This window comes from Pinus tabuliformis, chromosome 6 (assembly GCF_031772625.1).
Source record: "Pinus tabuliformis cultivar Carrire ecotype Pingquan chromosome 6, CPIR1, whole genome shotgun sequence".
In the NCBI taxonomy this organism is placed as follows: Eukaryota; Viridiplantae; Streptophyta; class Pinopsida; order Pinales; family Pinaceae; genus Pinus; species Pinus tabuliformis.
This window is the reverse complement of record NC_142292.1, coordinates 1,053,023,667-1,053,042,282: the sequence shown is the minus strand read 5'-3', so window position 1 is coordinate 1,053,042,282 and position 18,616 is coordinate 1,053,023,667. Positions and strand designations below refer to the sequence as shown.

General features: G+C 38.8%; 1 protein-coding gene across 1 annotated transcript in view; it reads left to right on the top strand.

Moving 5' to 3' along the window:
• The window catches only part of HEXO3 (beta-hexosaminidase 3), a 315,121-nt gene that overhangs the window by 148,439 nt on the left and 148,066 nt on the right, over positions 1–18,616 (top strand). The window contains exons 6-7 of the mRNA XM_089424925.1: positions 1,176–1,306; positions 1,416–1,481. Coding sequence (XP_089281051.1) covers positions 1,176–1,306; positions 1,416–1,481 — 197 coding nt within the window. The remainder of the gene's footprint in view (positions 1–1,175; positions 1,307–1,415; positions 1,482–18,616) is intronic.

The following is an 18,616-nucleotide window of genomic DNA, read 5'->3' as shown; positions in this document are numbered from 1 at the left end:
GAGAAAAACACATCTAGACTTTCAAGGGCCCCATCAACAGATTCTTGATTGTCTGACATTGTGAATTCCAATGAAGTACTTCACTTTGATATGGTTTGTGCACCTCCGTTACAATCACTCGTGCCAATGAGAAAAACACATCTAGACTTTCAAGGGCCCCATCAACAGATTCTTGATTGTCTGACATTGTGAATTCCAATGAAGTATTTCACTTTGATATGGTTTGTGCACCTCCATTTTACACTCTCAAACCTGTTGGGTCTACAGCGTGATCTTTCCATTGATATGATACCCAACAACATATCTATAGCTATGCTTGCAAGTCACATATGCATTTATCTATGTTCAATTTTAAAGAAAAGAGAAATAAATTTGCCTTATTAATATGCTAGATATTTTATAATAACTTCTTTATTACTATTGTCTTTCATTTCTTTAATTTAATTTTATTGATTTTATATATGATTTCCAATTTTGATGTCTTGTATCCAGAATGTTCTACATTGGCATGTTGTAGACACACAATTATTTCCTTTAGAGATTCCATCTAGGACACACTCTCACATAAAGATTATCCCGCAAGGATTTTACAGAGCTTTAGAATTGCATTCCTTGGTCTTACAATGGTGCTACTAAAAGTGAATCTATGCATATGTACTCCTATTGAAAGAGGGGTAACGGGACCTTGACATGTCTCACAATATCTCCATTCTTCATTTATTGCCATGGTCAAACCATCCAAATTGGTGCTTTCTGTATTCTGATCAACCATAAGTTTGATATATGATCTTTGACAATCGCTCATGCCAATGAGAAAAACACATCTAGACTTTCAAGGGCCCCATCAACAGATTCTTGATTGTCTGGCATTGTGAATTCCAATGAAGTATTTTACTTTGATATAGTTTGTGCACCTCCATTTTACACTCTCGAACCTGTTGGGTTTACAGCGTGATCTTTCCATTGATATGGTACCCAACAACATATCTATAGCTATGCTTGCAAGTCACATATGCATTTATCTATGTTCAATTTTAAAGAAAAGAGAAATAAATTTGCCTTGTTAATATGCTAGATATTTTATAATAGTTTCTTTATTACTATTGTCTTTCATTTCTTTAATTTAATTTTATTGATTTTATATATGATTTCCAATTTTGATGTCTTGTATCCAGAATGTTCTACATTGGCATGTTGTAGACACACAATCATTTCCTTTAGAGATTCCATCTCTTCCAAAACTATGGAATGGTGCTTATAGCCCTTCAGAGCGTTACACAATGAAAGATGCACATGAGATTGTAGAGTAAGAGATAAAAGTTCCATTTTCTGGTAGATCCTTGAAATTCAACTTTGATGTTTTTTTTGAAGTGACAATACTCTTTAAGGCTAAATTGTCTTTACATATTTCCTAGATATGCTCGAATGCGAGGCATCAATGTTCTAGCGGAGATTGATGTTCCTGGACATGCTGGCTCATGGTATGTTTTATGTAATAAATGTTCTTCTTTCCTTCCACTAAAGTTCCAAATCACGCAATTATGATTTTCTCAAAGCATAAACGAAGATGTAGATCATAGATGCTTGAATTTATTATGATAGTAGTTAGCCTTGGGATTATATCCTATCATAAAACAATATTTCATTCCTTGGAACTAATTAAGATCATTGGCATATTGGTTAAAGGAAGCTTGCATATGAACTAGAAAAGGCAATCTACATATGCGCATAGTGACATTTAAAGACCCAAAATCATATTACGGCATTGTCTCCAAATAATGGGCACAACAAACATGTGAGAGTAACAAAGTATGTTCTAGTGATATTTAATATGTTCTCAAGTGAAAGCATTGTAAGTCAAATTTTATACCAACACCATATTAAATGATAACCAAATGAAGGTTTCGTTTGAGCATTAACTTTGGATTTATAATTAAAATACACTTGATTTTAAGTTTTGAGATTTGGTTATTTTCAAGGTGATGGGCATTCTATGCAACAATGACATTTTTCTTTCATAATACCAATAGCCTGAAGATATATGTGAAACTGGGGCAAAATAATCTGATACGTCACATAAATATAATGATTTTTAACTATGACTCATGTAAGAAACAATATCTTTATTCAATATTTCGTGTACTTGTTGGCTACTCAGACATGATTTATTCCAACATTCCTATGTTATTCAAGACATCTAACTCTTAATTCCAAATAGTAACAGCATATTAAATTACTCATCTCTAAGCGTGCTTCTCCAATCCTAAAATTCTAGATTATGCCTCATTGCAATACATCTTAGTTTATACTCTACATTGAATCTGAAACTAACTTTATTGCATTATTCGAGTCCTTTCAAGAAGCCTGAAAGTGATAGTTGGGATGCTTTTGTACTCAATGCAACATTGATGAATGATAGGTGGGAGCCAAAAGGTTGGTTGCATCAAGATGACTGTCATAGAACTTGAATACAGTGATCTCCATACACAAAGTAGTGAGAGCTAGAAGAGAGAGAAAAGAATAATGGAGAGAACAAAGTATGGTTACTTGATCTTGCTCAAGATAAGTTTGAGTTGGAAGGTTGGCCTTCCATCCGCATATCTAGTTTTTTCCCTTGTCAATTCATGCCCAAGAGGAGAGGTTGGATTCTCCATTATTGGCTATTATTGCACTTTGTTGAATTAACCAAGCTTTAATTGGAGAAGAAACTGATTTAAGTGGCCCTTGCTTGTGTTGAACGGAAGTTGGTATGAGACAAAAATAAGTCAGAGATTTATTTAGTCACTTTGACTTGACCTAATTTTCCTTTTCTCCTTTTGAACTCTTCAACTTAGGATAAATTTAGGGGTCCAATTAGTTTCCTTTTCATGGAGGGAAAAATGGGAGGAAAAGTAGGAGGAAGAATAGGGAAAAAAGTGAGAGAATTAGTTTCCTTTTCATGGAGGTAAAAATGGAAGGAAAAGTAGGAGGAAGAATAGGGAAAAAAGTGAGAGAAAATGGGAGACATTTTGGGGGATGAATGGAAGGATGGATGGGAGGAAAAATAGGGTAGAAAATAACAAATGAAGAGGAAGGAAAATAGGGGAGGAATTAGGAAAGGAAAATGCACAAGGAGAGAGAAAATATAGGATAGGGAAAAATAAAGTTGCTTAATTTCCATCTCAACTCATCCTTTGCCAACTCACTAATGACTCATCATCCCATTTGTTGCCACCTCATGCTGCTAAAAATAGATAGACCAAAAACAATAATCCCCCTAAAAAATAGGAAAGGGTATCGAATGTATGGAATAGATAGGGCGGCCCTGCCATATATAGCATGCCTAGAAATAGGCACTGTGAAAAATATAAATATTTCCACATGCCCACAATATTATACTCATTAGACTCAAAATCTAATGGAGCACCAAAATATGCTGTCAATGCTTCCAGCAATGATTACTAAAAATAGAAAGTTCTTAGATTCTGATAAAACCACCACCATTTGACTTGAAATTCAATGGGAATTCTGAATATGTAATCATTGCTACCATGCACCAATTGCTAAAAATATATCTATCTCAGATTTGACTAAAAGCACCACCATTGGATCAAAATGTAGTGGGGAACATGGATGTGTAATCAAACTTAGCATGCAACCACTACTAAAAATAGAAAGTCCTTGGAATCTCATGAAATTGTACTCATTGGATTTGTCTTTCGGTAAGAAATCCAAATTCATGATAAAAAAGACATGCAATCACTGCTAAAAATAGAAAGTGCTCACATGTCACCCGTAAGTAGTTCATTGGACTCAGAATCTTGCAAGGATTCTAAATATGCCATTATTTTTGACATGCAAGTCTCTGGACCCAACTTGCTAAAAATAGGAAGTGTTATGCATGTCAATTGGAAAAGCCTTGTTGGAGTCCCGAGTTGATAACGTCTTCGGGTAAGTGACAAATACTATTGTATCATCCCCGAAACTCCATCTCCTACAAAGTAGGGAACCTGTTAACAATAGCGGTTGTTTCCAATCAATGCAAAACGTGTTTGAATCATCACTAAATCATCACTGCAACTAGTCTCCCTAGGAACCAACCCCCAACGTATATTTGCATTTGCCTTTAGACCACCATCCTAATGAAATGCGTTGGATGTAATGTTTCAAATGGGAATTTGAATAGTAGATACCGGAAATAAACTTGAACAACAAATTAAACGTAAATAGACACACAACTAGCAAATAATACACTAATAGATGTCGATAAAATCACTGAGCCATTTTATTAATCCACTGAAAAGAGTACATCAACATGAAGGAATAGTGGAACCTGAGCTTGCTAAGCAAGCGGAGCAAAACCCAGAAAAAGATCTCTGACCCAACTAATGAATGACTCTGGCAATGATGTAGATGGCTCGATGAGAAGACTGTTTCAAACTGACTATGGAAAAACTGCTCTGTCCAAACTCCATTGAAGCACTATTAGAATTTTGAGTGAAATCTCCTCAAGAGTATTGGGTTTTCGTCCTGGGGCTTAGAAGTTGGGAACTAAGTTCTCCGAACCTCATCAATAGAAAATAGCAACAATCCAAGATGTCCTCTAATGGCCTCCCCTTCCCCATTTTATAGATTGGATGGACCCCTCTGGAAGCTCCTATTTTATTATTATTTTAATCATTGAGCATATTTCCCTCAATTAAAATATCTTTTAATGTGGGAAAATAGTAAATTGGCCACCATACTCTCTCTAACCACCGGAAGTCACTTCTCAGCATCCCATCTTGTAGATTTTCTCGTTCTGGTTCCAACGAGCTATTACACTAAGGTGTTCCATCAATTTATCTTCCCGAAGTGCCACCTCGAGCATAATTAATTAAGTTAGGCTCCATAATAATGCTAATTTTTGAAAGTTGTCAGAATGCAACGGAACGAAAGGCAACTTGTGTGGATGATGGAATATGCCAAGCGAATGCCATCGGATCCCAAAGAAACTCCTCAAAACCCCATAATGCCCCTCCAGAAGCTATTGGGCCTGCTGACAGAGGAAACCTGCTCCTGTGACCTAGCTGCCTTCAACCATGGAAGTCCATCCTGACCACGCCATAAGGGAAACCAGAAGAAGGGAACATGACACTAGATTTTAACCCACAAAATTTGTAAATGACAAATTTAGGGGTTAACAATAGTGATTAAATTTTATTCCGCAAGAGCTAAAAGGTTGGTTGTGTAGCCCACTAAAAGAGGGGTACTCCTTTGGAGAGCTTTCCTTTCTGATGTATCTTCCTTCAGTCGACAAGAACAACCCCTGACAACCACTTGTTAGTTTTGTTGTGTTATTTTATCTCCACCACCTGAGCCAACCATCATGTCTCCTCGTTCATTTGTCTTGATCATATGTTTGAAGGTGGGCCATCTAATCCTGAAGGTATGATTTTTCATTATGTAATTGGGTGCTTATGCTTGTTTTTCTTGGGCACACTTGGGTGTGGATTACTGGGTAACTTGGAAGGAGGAAGGGATTTGACTATGGTTTTGTTCCGTTGCCTTAATTGGGGGTTTAATCTTGAATCCTAGTCCCTTGGGATCCCTTTTATTGGCTATTAGCTTTAGGAAGGGCACTAGATGGGAAACCATGATTTTGGTTGTGTGGTCCTGCTTTTCGATATGATATATTTCACTCCCCTCCAGTCATTACAAGCCCTTTTCACATTTTCCTATTTGGGTCCACATTTGTCCATTGTGTCCACAAGGTGTTAGCATCCCCTCTCCCTTGTCCACACCTTGGGTCAGGCCTGGAAATGATGCCTCGGGAGGTTGATGCAATAAAAAAAAGATTAAAAGCCAAAATGGCCACAAGCAAGAACCAATAAGTAAAGAAAATCATAAAATGCAAAAGATGGTTGGCACACACAAAAGCCACTTGGGCAAAAGCCAAGCATGAACTTACCCCTTCACCTATGGCCATCACTCGATTCCTGGGGCCAATTGTACCCTACCACATTATGGAGAGGAATCCTTGCATGTCCCAACCCCTATTGGGCGATGAACTACCCCACCTAAGGGGGTAATAAATGCTGCCACATCATACAAAGCATGCACTTATCTTGGGTGCTACAAGCAGTAATACAAAAGAAAAATAAGTGAAAAGAAAAATGCATAAGAGGGGTGGAAAAACAAAGGCCGGGGTAACTCATGCATCCACATATGCTCCCTCCTTGAATTTATATACCCAGGTTGTGGGCTTCCCTTATCATAGCTACCCTTGTACCATGGCATGTGGCTTGGAGCCTTCCCTTTTTCCCCACTCCGTCTCATCACTATTTCACATGACACCTGCCATTTGAAGGGTGTACCTTGGACATGTCATTCCCTTAGAGGTTGAAACCACCTAATAGGGTCCTTCATTAACCACTCCTACCCAGGGAGGTAACACTGTTACATGTTCAAAGCCATAATTTTGGAAGGGAAACCTGCTATGAAGTCTCATTTCTTCCCTTGATTAACAAGCTTATTCACTCAATTGCACTAGTGAATTATTGTATCTGAAGGTGACGAGACACATCGGATCTTATACAAGATTGCAGGTGGGTTTCGTCTTGGACTTGGCCTCCCTATACAAGATGCAAACCCTCTAGAGGATCATGATGGCATTTGTAGGGTGAGCGTTGAGAGCCATGGGCCTCCATTCATGTAGAGCATTGATTACCACACCATGGGCTTCTTTAGCACCATTGTTAGCTTGTTCGTCGCCCCAGTTATTCGAGAGATGATGCACTTAGATCGCGATGCTGCAGTCGGCTACACATTGCACCCGGCACTTGGCAGGTGATCCAAGGCCCAGAGGATGTTGTGTCTTTCCTAGGGAGACATGGGAGGGCATGTGTCATCCTTTGAGCCCTCATTGATGGAGCATGGACATGATTTTGAGCCAGTTGGAGATCCATGAGACCCATTTGGAGCCCCAAATCCAAAATAGGGGTCCCAGAGATGTTTTGCAGCATAAGGAGGATAACACCGTCTTCATCATGATTTTTGAGGCCCTCTACCAGAGTTCTAGTACAAGAGACCTCAACGCTGCCTCTTAAAGCCTTTGCATGCATGACGTCAGCGTTGCGTAGGCTAGAGAGAGACAAATTATTTTTTAAAAGCTACCATGGTTGGCTTGTAACCATGGGTGGGTTATTGAGCATCATAGGCATGTTTAGGGTCTTGTCATTAGGAAATCGATTTGTTAGCACTTGTATAAATAGATGATACTTGCTCTCATCTCAAATCATCACACTTAGGATTTTTGCATGCCTCATTAGAGAATTCAAACCTGCAATTTAAGGAGATTTTTGGATGTTCTTGGGATGAGCTTTGATGTTTGAATTTTTATTGCTATCTTTTTGGAGCCTCCAATGTATTGTTAATGGATGGATAACATTGTCTTGTAAGAGTTTTTATATGGTGAAATTATCTTGCAAATAATTTCTAATGCATGAAATTTGTTCTCATGATAAGAATTCACACTTTGTTTTATTGAAAATCTTTTAAAATTATAATCTTGGGAAGTTTTGCATGTGTTACTCGTTGATGATGTGGAAAGAATGTTCCTCGTGGATAATAATTGCATTTAATCCATGAAACTCCATTAACTAATGCTAAAGAGGGTAATTATTGAAAGAGATAACTAGGGCTCCTCTTTTAGCCTCCTTGAAGGACAATTCAATCAATTATAAGCACCCATGACTCCATACTCCCAATGGTCTCGACACTAGTCAAGTCCCTTGGTAGTCAAACTTAAATTTAATCCACAAATTTTCCCTCCATTCTCTTCTAAAATTTGTCCCTTAAAGGATAAGGAGTCTCATCTAGGGCTTGGTGCGAAATCTCTTTGACGAGGAAATTTTGAAATTTGTTTGGATAAAAATCTTCGTTTGTGTCTCCTCTAAAGGACCTCAAATTTTGGTGGAATTCCCACGGTGGATTCTCCATAAATTTTGATGACCTAGTTGTTGTTGATTTTTGGGTAGCATTGGATGTGCTCTAGCTCCGAAATTTTGTGGAGGGGCTAGCCGCTAGAACACATGAGATCTCCAAGACCCAGAAATCATTTGGAGCAATTCCACCCGAAGTGCATGTTTCAAATAATAAATTGTTTCTAATGGTGCCTAAGTTAAAACTTAGGAAATTAAAATAATTAAAGTTTATTGTAAATATGGGAGAGAAGCTTCTAAGTGATGAGGATCAAGTCTAATTTAATCTTAGCCATTGATTAGAGATTAGATCACGACCGTTTATTTCTCAATAGGAAAAGTATAAAGGAGGGCTTGGGGTTAGTTGGAGAACACACATAGAGAGAGCAACTCTTGAGCTAGTTTGAAATTCTGGGGCATGGTTTGCTGAGAATTTCGGAGTAATTTTTTAGTGTAGAGAGGGGCAGTTTGGCAGAGGGACTTCAGTCCAAGGTTGAGAATACATAGCAGAGAGGTAGAGCAGCACCAGGGAGAGATAACGCAGCTCCAGAAAGGGTGACGCAGAGGTTGGAGGGTTGACGCAGTCACTTAGAGGCAACGCTACGGTTTCTGTGAGACAGATTGGGCAGCAGTTTAGCAAATTGATTTCTGAGCCAGGAAGGCTCACTGGGAGCATGATGCAGCTCCTAGAGGAGGTGACACAGTTCCAGCACAGAGCTTGGAGCAGCCATTGCTGCACAATGCTCGGGACAACACAATCACTTGTGGGGTTTGTTCACCCAGTTGTTAGATTCGCCAAAATATCTATCTCCGGATAGAGGTACTTTTGCCAGGTTATTTTCTGTTGTGTGAGCCGGATTTGGCACCCTAGTTGTATTCAGAAATCTACCTAATAATAAAACCCTCATAACTACTGCTCCAGTTTTCCCACACTGGGTTTTTCCAAGGACGTTTAGTCCAAAAATAAGTGTGTCCTTTGTGTGGTTGTCTCATTTATTTTTCAGTGCTTGATTTGTATAGTGGTGTAGGCTGCAGTGTATTTGCATTAATATTTTCTGAATATTTTTGAAAATAACTTGTTAAAATAAAGAACACAAGTAGGTAATACAAATTAGTTTACTGCAGTAGGATTTTTGGTTTGTTAGATTCAGAATTTTCACATGGTATCAGAGGAATTGCAGATCAAGGAGCATTGAAGCCATCGACGAAAGGACAGAGGAAAATCTGTGTGAAGGCAGTTGTCCCGAGAGATAGCACAGTGTCTGGTCGAGAGAGCAGAGGAGGGGCGACACAGTCTCCAAGGGAGGCTCATGCAGAGGCTGCGTCAACATGATTGGGTGACGTTGTTGTTGCAGAGGGCAACATAGTGGTTACTGGGCCAGTGTAGAGACTATTGAGTCTCGTTTTTCCAGTTGTCGTGGCTAAAGGTGCATCGCAGATTTCATCTAGAGTTGCTGGTGGGGTGCTGATCTTGTTGGTGCAGAAAAGTGCCTAGTGGGGCAGAAACAAAGTAGAGGGAATTAGTTTCTCAGAAGATTTCTTGTCAAGAAATCTAGATCCAGTGCTGAGCAACAAAGAGAGATCAGAGAGTTGGTTTGACAGTGATTGGAAGAAGGATATCTATGAAGTAAATCGAAATTCAGAGGGAGCTTGTTCCCTAGAGGATTTCTAGCGCCAAAAAAATCCAGATCAGAGTTTTGCTGGGGCAGCAGCGAAAGAGGCATAAGAGAACCAGTTCGACATTCGTTTGAGCAGAGATGGCCGTTAACGGACTGAGGGATCAGGATAGGTTGGATGGAGCATCCAACTTCGTCATTTGGAAGGCCAGGATCCTAGCAGTTTTGGATAAAAGTCACATCAACGATTATGCCTTGAGGATGGTTGCTATTCCGGTTGATGCTGAACCTCTCAAGAAGCACGAGGAGGCTTAGGCAAAAGCAAAGTGCATGGTCTTGGACGAGGTCAAGGATCATGTGATCCCACATATTGTTTAGAGGGAAACAACAAGGGAAATGTGGGAGGCCTTGACCACATTGTACGAGGGAACTTCCATTCAGTGGAAGATGTCTCTTGAGAGTTAGCTGAGACAATTTCATATGTAGAAGGGAGAAGAAATCGATCCCTTCCTTCTCAGGATGCAAAGAATCTATGACCAGCTAACTTCCGTAGGGTCTGCACCAGATCCTGAATTTATAGTCAGGACTGCCTTGAATGCAGTCACTGAAGATTGGAAAACCTTTGTCCAAAGCACCTTGGGCAGGGCTTCTCTTCCTAGTTGGGAGGAGATGTGGGCAACTCTTCGATAGGAAGAGATCAGATGGTTGACCAAGGCGGGAAGCAGCAACAAAGGGATTAGAGTCATGAAGGAGTTAGAGGAGGATGTGAATCTCGCATCAACGGGACAACAAGGGAAGCAGAGGAGAAAGAAAAAGGACATATCCAAAGTCAGATGCAAACACTTTGTCTCTATTGTGTGGGTTGGTTCTTTCTATTTCATGTTTACTTAATTAATGGTGTAATCGAGTTATAACTAAAAAAATTCATAATTAGTAAGGATTACAAAAGTTTTTGAGGGACGACATGTTGAGGGGCTACATGGCAACACAGAGAGGGTGAACATGGGATTAATAATCTTCATTGTAATTGGGTTATTACTAAGAAAATTCATAACATTAGAGAAATTTTGAGGTATAAAATGGGCCTCAAAACAAAACTGTACAACAAAAATCAACTTTATAAGTACCAATATGATTCTATATGATAATGTCAACCATGGGGGATGATTCACCATTTTTGGAGTAAAAAGGTGAAAAGATAAAAAAATAAAAAAATCACTTTTTCAACTAATATTTTCAGCTTCTCTCCCTATGATTTCACTCAAATTTCGAGTAGGAGCACTCGTTGGATCCATAATTTAATTTTGCATAAGGAGTGCCCATGTTTCATACTTTCGATGGACCCTACTACATGATAAATGTGAAATACATGAAAAACGTGATTGCAATCATGTTTTTTCATGTTTTTCACATTTTTTGTGTACTAGGGTCCATCGAAAGTATGCAACACGGGTACTCCTTGGATGCAAAACTAAATCCTGCATCCAAAGAGTGCTCCGGCTCGAAATTTGAGTAAAATCGTAGGGAGATAAGTTGAAAATACTAGATGAAAAATTAGTTTTTTTTTTTTTTCCCTCCTAAACTTGATGGGGTAATCTAATCTTATTTTATTAGTTCCATTATTATTTTATAATATTCCTTAGGATGCCCATTTCGGACCTCAAAATTTCTCAAATGTAGTAAGGATTACAAAAGTTTTGGAGGGACGATTTGTTGAGGGGCTACATGGCAACACATAGGGGGTGAACAGGACATTAGTCATCTTCATTGTTAGAAAATCGAAAGGTAGAAAGATTTTCTTATATTGATAATTACTTGTGATATTCTTATGTTCTTCTTTTATCTTTACAACAAGCAATCATCAAAGTAAAAACATGAAGATTAGGGACACCAAAATTAGGCACTCAGCCAAGGCTAAAATCGCTTATAGGGGAAAACCCAGTCATAACTCTTCCTTCAGTTGATTCAAAATCAAGATGAGATAGACCAAGACCCTAGACAAACAAACATTCATCCTCCACTAAGTCAACCTTCCAATATGATTCAACGCACTTCAGTAGCCACTTCTTATCCAATAGTTTCAACCTAGCAACAATTCAAAACTTCGACTTCCTAGCTACAAAACTTTGAACCCTACTACAAAATTTCAACCCAGCAACAGAATTGTAGATTCATACCTCCAACAACTTCAATTCCTTCACACGCGTGAGATAAGAGAGAGAAAATTTCGACTTTCTTGGATAGATAATGCCCTCCTTCTCCTTTGCTAGCCTTGCCCTTCTTCCTTCTTGAATTTCACACTTTTTCTGGCTCCAGAAGATTTTGATCAAACTTGATGAGTGAGTGCTCCAAATGAGGTCACATTGCTGCCTTTAAATAGGATTTTTTTTCTCGTTAGTGATGCCGACTTGTCTAGGTTGAGGCTGACTTGGTGGAGGAGGCCTAATTGACCTATTTTATACTAAAATAATTTTCTTTCTTGACAAATAAGGCCCAAGAAGGGTTTGTTACAATATGACATGGACAAGGACACTTGATATAAACCCTAGAAGCCTACAATGGAGGCTTTGACCTATAAACGATTGATCCAAACATGAAACCCATGCCTTAATAAGTCAATTTCTTTTATAATAAAATTATTTTTTCTTTCTCTTGACAAATTCATTACATCATGACTCAAGTACAATTATGAAGACCGACACTCGTTACATTCTTCAACACTCCCTCTTAACTAGGGAGGTATTCATACTTACATACATATACAAGTATATGGAAGATCTCAAAATGATATGAACTACAAAGCGTTCTAGCACACTCAGTGTTGCAGATTAGATACCTAACCAGGGTATTCTATCTAGGTGGGACTAAGGGGACTCAAGCTTTAGCCAACTCTAGGTACCATCAGACTTTTAAGCTCTACGACCAACCTAGGGATCTAGATGCGTATCCAAGGTCGGAGCTCCATGACCAACGCCACCCTCCCGCTTTGGGATCTAGACATCAACACATAGCTCGGCCAGATGTCCTCCCAAGTATCTTGCCTTTAGATGCTTCATCTCTCCCTAATAAACTAGATCGGATTTATACATTTGTCCAAGCATGCTTCCAAATTGTTCAACCTTCTTATGGAGAGATTTACCTGTACAAACACAACTCTGATCAATAGTAAACTTTCAATTATACATACAAGTAAACACAAACCTTCAGGGTCCTCAATGTGATATTCCACTTAGAAATGTTGCTAAGTGAAATATCAATTTTGTTCAATTTTGTCATTTTTGGGTTGCAAAGTGGGTCATGGGGCCCCACTTGTGATTTTGGGCTAAAAGAAGATTTCAACATAAGGAAAAAGGGGAAATCGAATTGCTAGAGGTTGGTCGAGGCCACACGCAAAGGGGAATACACACCCCTTGGTAATATGCACTCATGGAGGGAAAAAGGAAAGGAAGGTCGATGTATGGGACCCACAAGGGGAAATGGAGGCTCAAGGATAAATAGTAGATGCATTCGTACTTTTGGGGCTTTTGAACCTTTGAATTTTACACTCACCTAACATGCTTGAGCTGTGGAGCCAAGTTTGCAAGTGTTGTTCAAGACACGAGATTTTCAGGCGAGAATCTCACCCTACTTTCGGTGGACTTCGAGTGCCAGCCCAAGGAGGTGATTTACATCACGTTGGGAATCAATCCAGGTGCTTGCTCAGGAAATTCGTGGGACTTTACAACAGACTAGGTTTAAGTAGAGGGAATACGCATTTCTTGGGGAAGTTGATTGTGGAGCAACGAAATCATTGGGCCTTCCAGGAGAGATTTGGGCCACCATTACTGGAGATTTGGAGTGCTAGCTGGGCACAATCTTGGGGGAGTTTTGATGTGCCTTTGGTTCATCATCAGGGATTGTGTAGGCCTACACAGTGGTGTCTTTGTGCCACGTGTGGGAGGAGGACAATGGAGGGCTGAGGCAAGTTGAGACTTGTGAAGGCTTCCGGAGGGGAATTTTACTAGTCTTTGTTGACATTTTGGGGCCTTCAAGTAGTGTCATTTCTAGGTGGGTCAATTTGTCCAATAGTTGGAGAAACATGTTGAAATTGGGGCAAATTTTGGAGGTCAGAACTAGGCCAAACCCTTCTTGGGTTTTGGTGGGTTATTTGTGGCGAAACCAGGGTTAATTTCCCTAGAGGTGCGCCAAACAACAGATTTTTCTAGTTGGCAATGCAGTTTTTCTAGGGCCGGTGCAGAGCATTGAGGGGAACATCTTCCTAGCAGCCAAGCAATTGTTTTCATCACCCGGGTCTTGTTAGCTTGCCTTGGGAAAGCCCAGATGCATACATTCCAAGCTTATATTGTATCCCCTTTGAATTATAACGAAAATGACTCAGTTCTGTGCAATTGTTGGAGTATTTCTGAGTACTTAATTTTATGTGTGAATTTTTGTGTTGCATGTGCTATGAATGCTTTGTTTATCACTATCAATTTTCCTTAGGGATATTACACTTAATCATCTTGATGCCACTTATATCAAGTTATTCATATCGGAAGCTTTTCTTCTTTCATTTCTTCAACAACATCAAATACATCCTTAGTACATTACAAATTTATTTGTGGTACTTTCATTCATTCTCTGATTTCATTATTTCTTCAAGGTGTTCATTATGCCCTCCCTCTCAACTGAGGAGATATACCCTTTCTTCTATCCAAGCTCTCTCTCAACTTAGGGAGATCAACCAATTCCTTATTTTATAACATCGAAGAACCTTTCACGACTTCATTCTTTCTTACGACATCAAGGTCATCTTGATCATCATCATTCATATAGCTTCCTTTATCATGCTTATTATTATTACATGAACATCTTCATCATCTTGAAGATTATGTACATGCCAAACTTTAATAGCAAGTGCAACCAAATACAAACATATAGAAGCATGAAGTCAATCATATCATTACAATGGAAGCATCAAAGCATTCAAACTTTAGACATCAAATACCTAAACCTAGTTAGGTTCATAATCAACAATGGTTACAACTTTTATAGACTTCAACTTCTTGCTAGGGTTTTGTTATGAACCCTAGACTCTATCTTCGAGACACAAAGCCTTAGCAATTCAATCAAATAACAATTCTATGATAGATCTAAGGTTTCAACAATATACTCAATGATAGACTCTACTAGGGTTTGTTGCAAACCCTAGATTTTTCATTATCAAAACCACATCAATAATATCATCGTCCTTGAATATCAATTTCTACAAGGGCTTTGTTACAAATCCTAGAATTCACAAACTAAAACATGAGTATCAACAATTAGGTTAGCTGTTATGAAACCAGCTCAAGAAAAGATAGAAAAGATAATTCCACGCCTTAGAATTCAGCCTCTTCGAGGGGGCAACCTCCTTTACATTACATAAATGAACAATTCTTGGATGATACAAATGACAAAACCTCCTTTCTATATATAGGAGTCTAAGGAGTCACAATATAATCCAGCCGACCTAACAATAATAATATAAAGCCACAAAAATAACAATAGAGGGATTCTAAGGGGCACAGAAATAACAATATGGGGGTAATAGGGGCACAACACTATAAATAAGGGGTATAACTACAATAGTAATGGGGTAATCACTAGTATTATAGGGACCCAACATGCCCCTCTCCTTCAAAAAAGTGTTGTCCTCAACGCTTGAGCAGTTCTGGATATTTCTGCATAAAATTCTCATCCTCCCATGTGGAATCTTCAGCGGATAAGTTCTTCCACTTGATAAGATACTCTGAAATTGATCGATTTCGTAGTTGTCGAGTTCTTGTTTCTGTGACTGCTTCCGGTTCCAATATAATTTTTCCTTCCTCGTCAAGTTCTGGCAATATTGTTTGAACTGGGAGATTGTCGCCTATAACCTTCTTTAAACATGAAACATGGAAAACTGGGTGCAATCGAGAAGTTGCAGGAAGCTCCAATTTGTATGCCATAGTACCAATCCTTTCCAACACCTTGTACGGACCATAATACTTTGGTGATAATTTATTATCCTTCTTAGCTTGCTTTAGGGACATTTGCTTATATGGTTGTAGCCGTAGGAATACCCAATCACCTACATCAAAACTTCTTTCACTGCGATGTTGATCTGCCTGTTGTTTCATTCTATTTTGTGCCAACACGAGGTTATCCTTTAAGAGTTGGACTTGTTGTTGATGTTCGATGTGGTGTTCCACTGCCTGAACCTTAGAATTTTCTCTTAAATATGATGTGATTGATGGTGGTTGGTACCCATAAAGTGCCATAAATGGGGTCATTTTTGTTGCTGTATGGAAGGAAGTGTTATACCACCATTTAGCCAGAGGCAACCATTTGACCCATTGTGTCTGTTTATCAGATACAAAGCAACGAAGATATCCTTCCAAACATTTGTTTACTATCTCAGTTTGCCCATCAGATTGAGGATGATAAGATGAGCTATGAGCTAACTGAGTACCAAGACAAGAAAATAATTCTGTCCAAAAATTTCCAGTGAAAATGGGATCTCTGTCACTTACAATAATCTTTGGGTTTCCATGTAGCTTTTGAACTGTTTCCATAAATGCAGTAGAAACTGTACTGGCTTTAAATGGATGTGATAATGCACAAAAGTGTGCATACTTGGTAAGTCTGTCAACTACCACCATGATGACACTCCTTCCCTCAGACTTGGGTAAACCTGTGATAAAATCCATTGAAACCTCCTCCCAACGTTGGCTTGGAATGGATAAAGGTTGTAATAGACCCGGTGTCTTAATTGTTTCAACTTTATTTTGTTGGCAAACCAAACATTCCGCCACAAACTTTTGAATATCTGATTTAAGGCCATCCCAAAAAAATTCCTTCTTAACCCTGTGGTAAGTTTTTAAAAATCCCGAGTGCCCTCCTAAGGGAGAAGTGTGCAATTCCATAAGAATCTTTTGTTTTAGCTGGGAATTCTTACAGAGGTATAAGCGATCTTTGTACCATAACGAATCATTTTGCCAGCTAAATGTATCAGAAGTACTGGAATCTTGTTGTAGCTTTCGAATAAGTGCCCACACTTCTTCGTCATTCTTTCATTCCTCCTTTGCTTCGTTTATCCAATCTGGTTGGATAATAGAAATGGCACACAACAATGCTTCCATATCCTCATCCTTTCTTGAGAGTGCATCTGCCACCACATTTTGCTTCCCTTTTTTGTAGATGATTTCAAAGTCATAACCCAACATCTTTGTGACCCACTTTTGTTGCTCTTCAGAGGATAATCTTTGTTCTAAAAAGTATTTAAGGCTATCATGATCCGTTTTTACCTTGAAGTGTCTTCCCATTAGGTAGGGTCGCCATTTCTTAAGTGCATGGAGTATTGCCAACATTTCCTTCTCATAAATAGCTTTGCTTAAAAACTTTCCCTTGATTGGACGACTTTCAAAAGCAATGGGTCTTTCATCTTGCATTAAAACAACACCAATTCCATTTCGTGAAGCATCACATTCCACAATAAAGGTTTTTGTGAAGTCCGGTGTAGCTAAGACCGGTGCTTGGCACATTGCCTCTTTAAGATGTTTAAAGGCCTTTGTTGCTTCCGGAGTCCATGAAAATGAATCTTTCTTCAATAATGTTGTTAGAGGTGCTGCTATTCTCCCATAATTCTTAACGAACTTGCGATAATACCCTGTCAACCCAAGAAATCCTCGCAGATGCTTTATGGATGTGGGAATTTTCCATTCCTTAATGGCTTTAATTTTGCTAGGGTCTACCTTAACTCCTTCATGAGATACAATATGACCCAAATATTCCACCTCCTGGACTCCAAAGAAACATTTGGATCTTTTTGCATATAATTGTTTCTCCTCCAATAGTTGTAGCACCTTGTCAACATGTTCAACATGATCCTTCCAAGACTTGCTGTAGATTAGTATATCATCAAAAAATACTAACACAAATTTTCTAAGGAATGGTTTGAAAATTGAATTCATCAAACCTTGAAATGTTGAAGGTGCATTGGTAAGGCCAAAAGGCATGACCAAAAATTCATAATGACCCTCATGAGTTCTAAATGCCGTTTTCGGAATGTCTTCAATCTTCATTCTGATTTGATGATATCCCGAACGAAGATCCAACTTGGTGAAGTAAATTGATCCATGCAATTCATCCAGTAATTCATCAATGACAGGAATGGGGAACTTATCTTTAATAGTGAGCTTGTTGAGCTCCCTATAATCTCGACACATGCGCCATGATCCATCCTTCTTGTGCACCAATACTACTGAAGCTGAGAAAGAACTTTGACTCGGTTGAATTATACCAGCCTCTAGCATTTCTGCAACCATACGTTCAATTTCACTTTTTTGGACATATGGATATCTGTACGGCCTGATGTTTGGAGGAACACTTCCTGGAATCAGATGAATAGCATGATCATGATCACGCATAGGTGGGAGACCTTTGGGAGTCTCAAATACCTTGGAATGATTGTCCAGGACTTTTTGGAGATATGGAGAAATAGATGATTCCAATGTGGAAACATCTAGCGAACATAATTGTGCAATTACACCTCTTTGCTCCTTTTTTAGAAGCTTTGTCATGCCATTAGAGCTGATTATCTTTCTTGGTTTCCCTGCAATACCCCTTAATTCAACTTCCTTTCCTTCCACAGAAAATTTCATGAAAAGTTCTTGAAAATTAAAAGCTATTGTACCCAAGGATTGTAGCCATTGGACTCCTAGTACAACATCAGCACCTCCCATTGGAATGGAAAGCATTGGGCTAGTCAATACATATTCTCCCATGGATAGCTTGATATTATGGCACTTTCCAGAACAATTTATTGTTCCTCCATTTGCAATCATCACTTGACACTCTGGTGCTGGATATAGGAAGCAATTCAATTCTTTTGCTACCCTACAATGAATAAAATTGTGGGTGCTTCCTGAATCAATCAACACTATTACCTTTTTCTTCTTGATTTGTCCTTCTATCTTGATGGTTTGAGGAGTGGTAATTCCCGCCAATGCATTACAAGATATGGTCGGATTTATTTGTTCTTCATATAGGCTTTGTTCC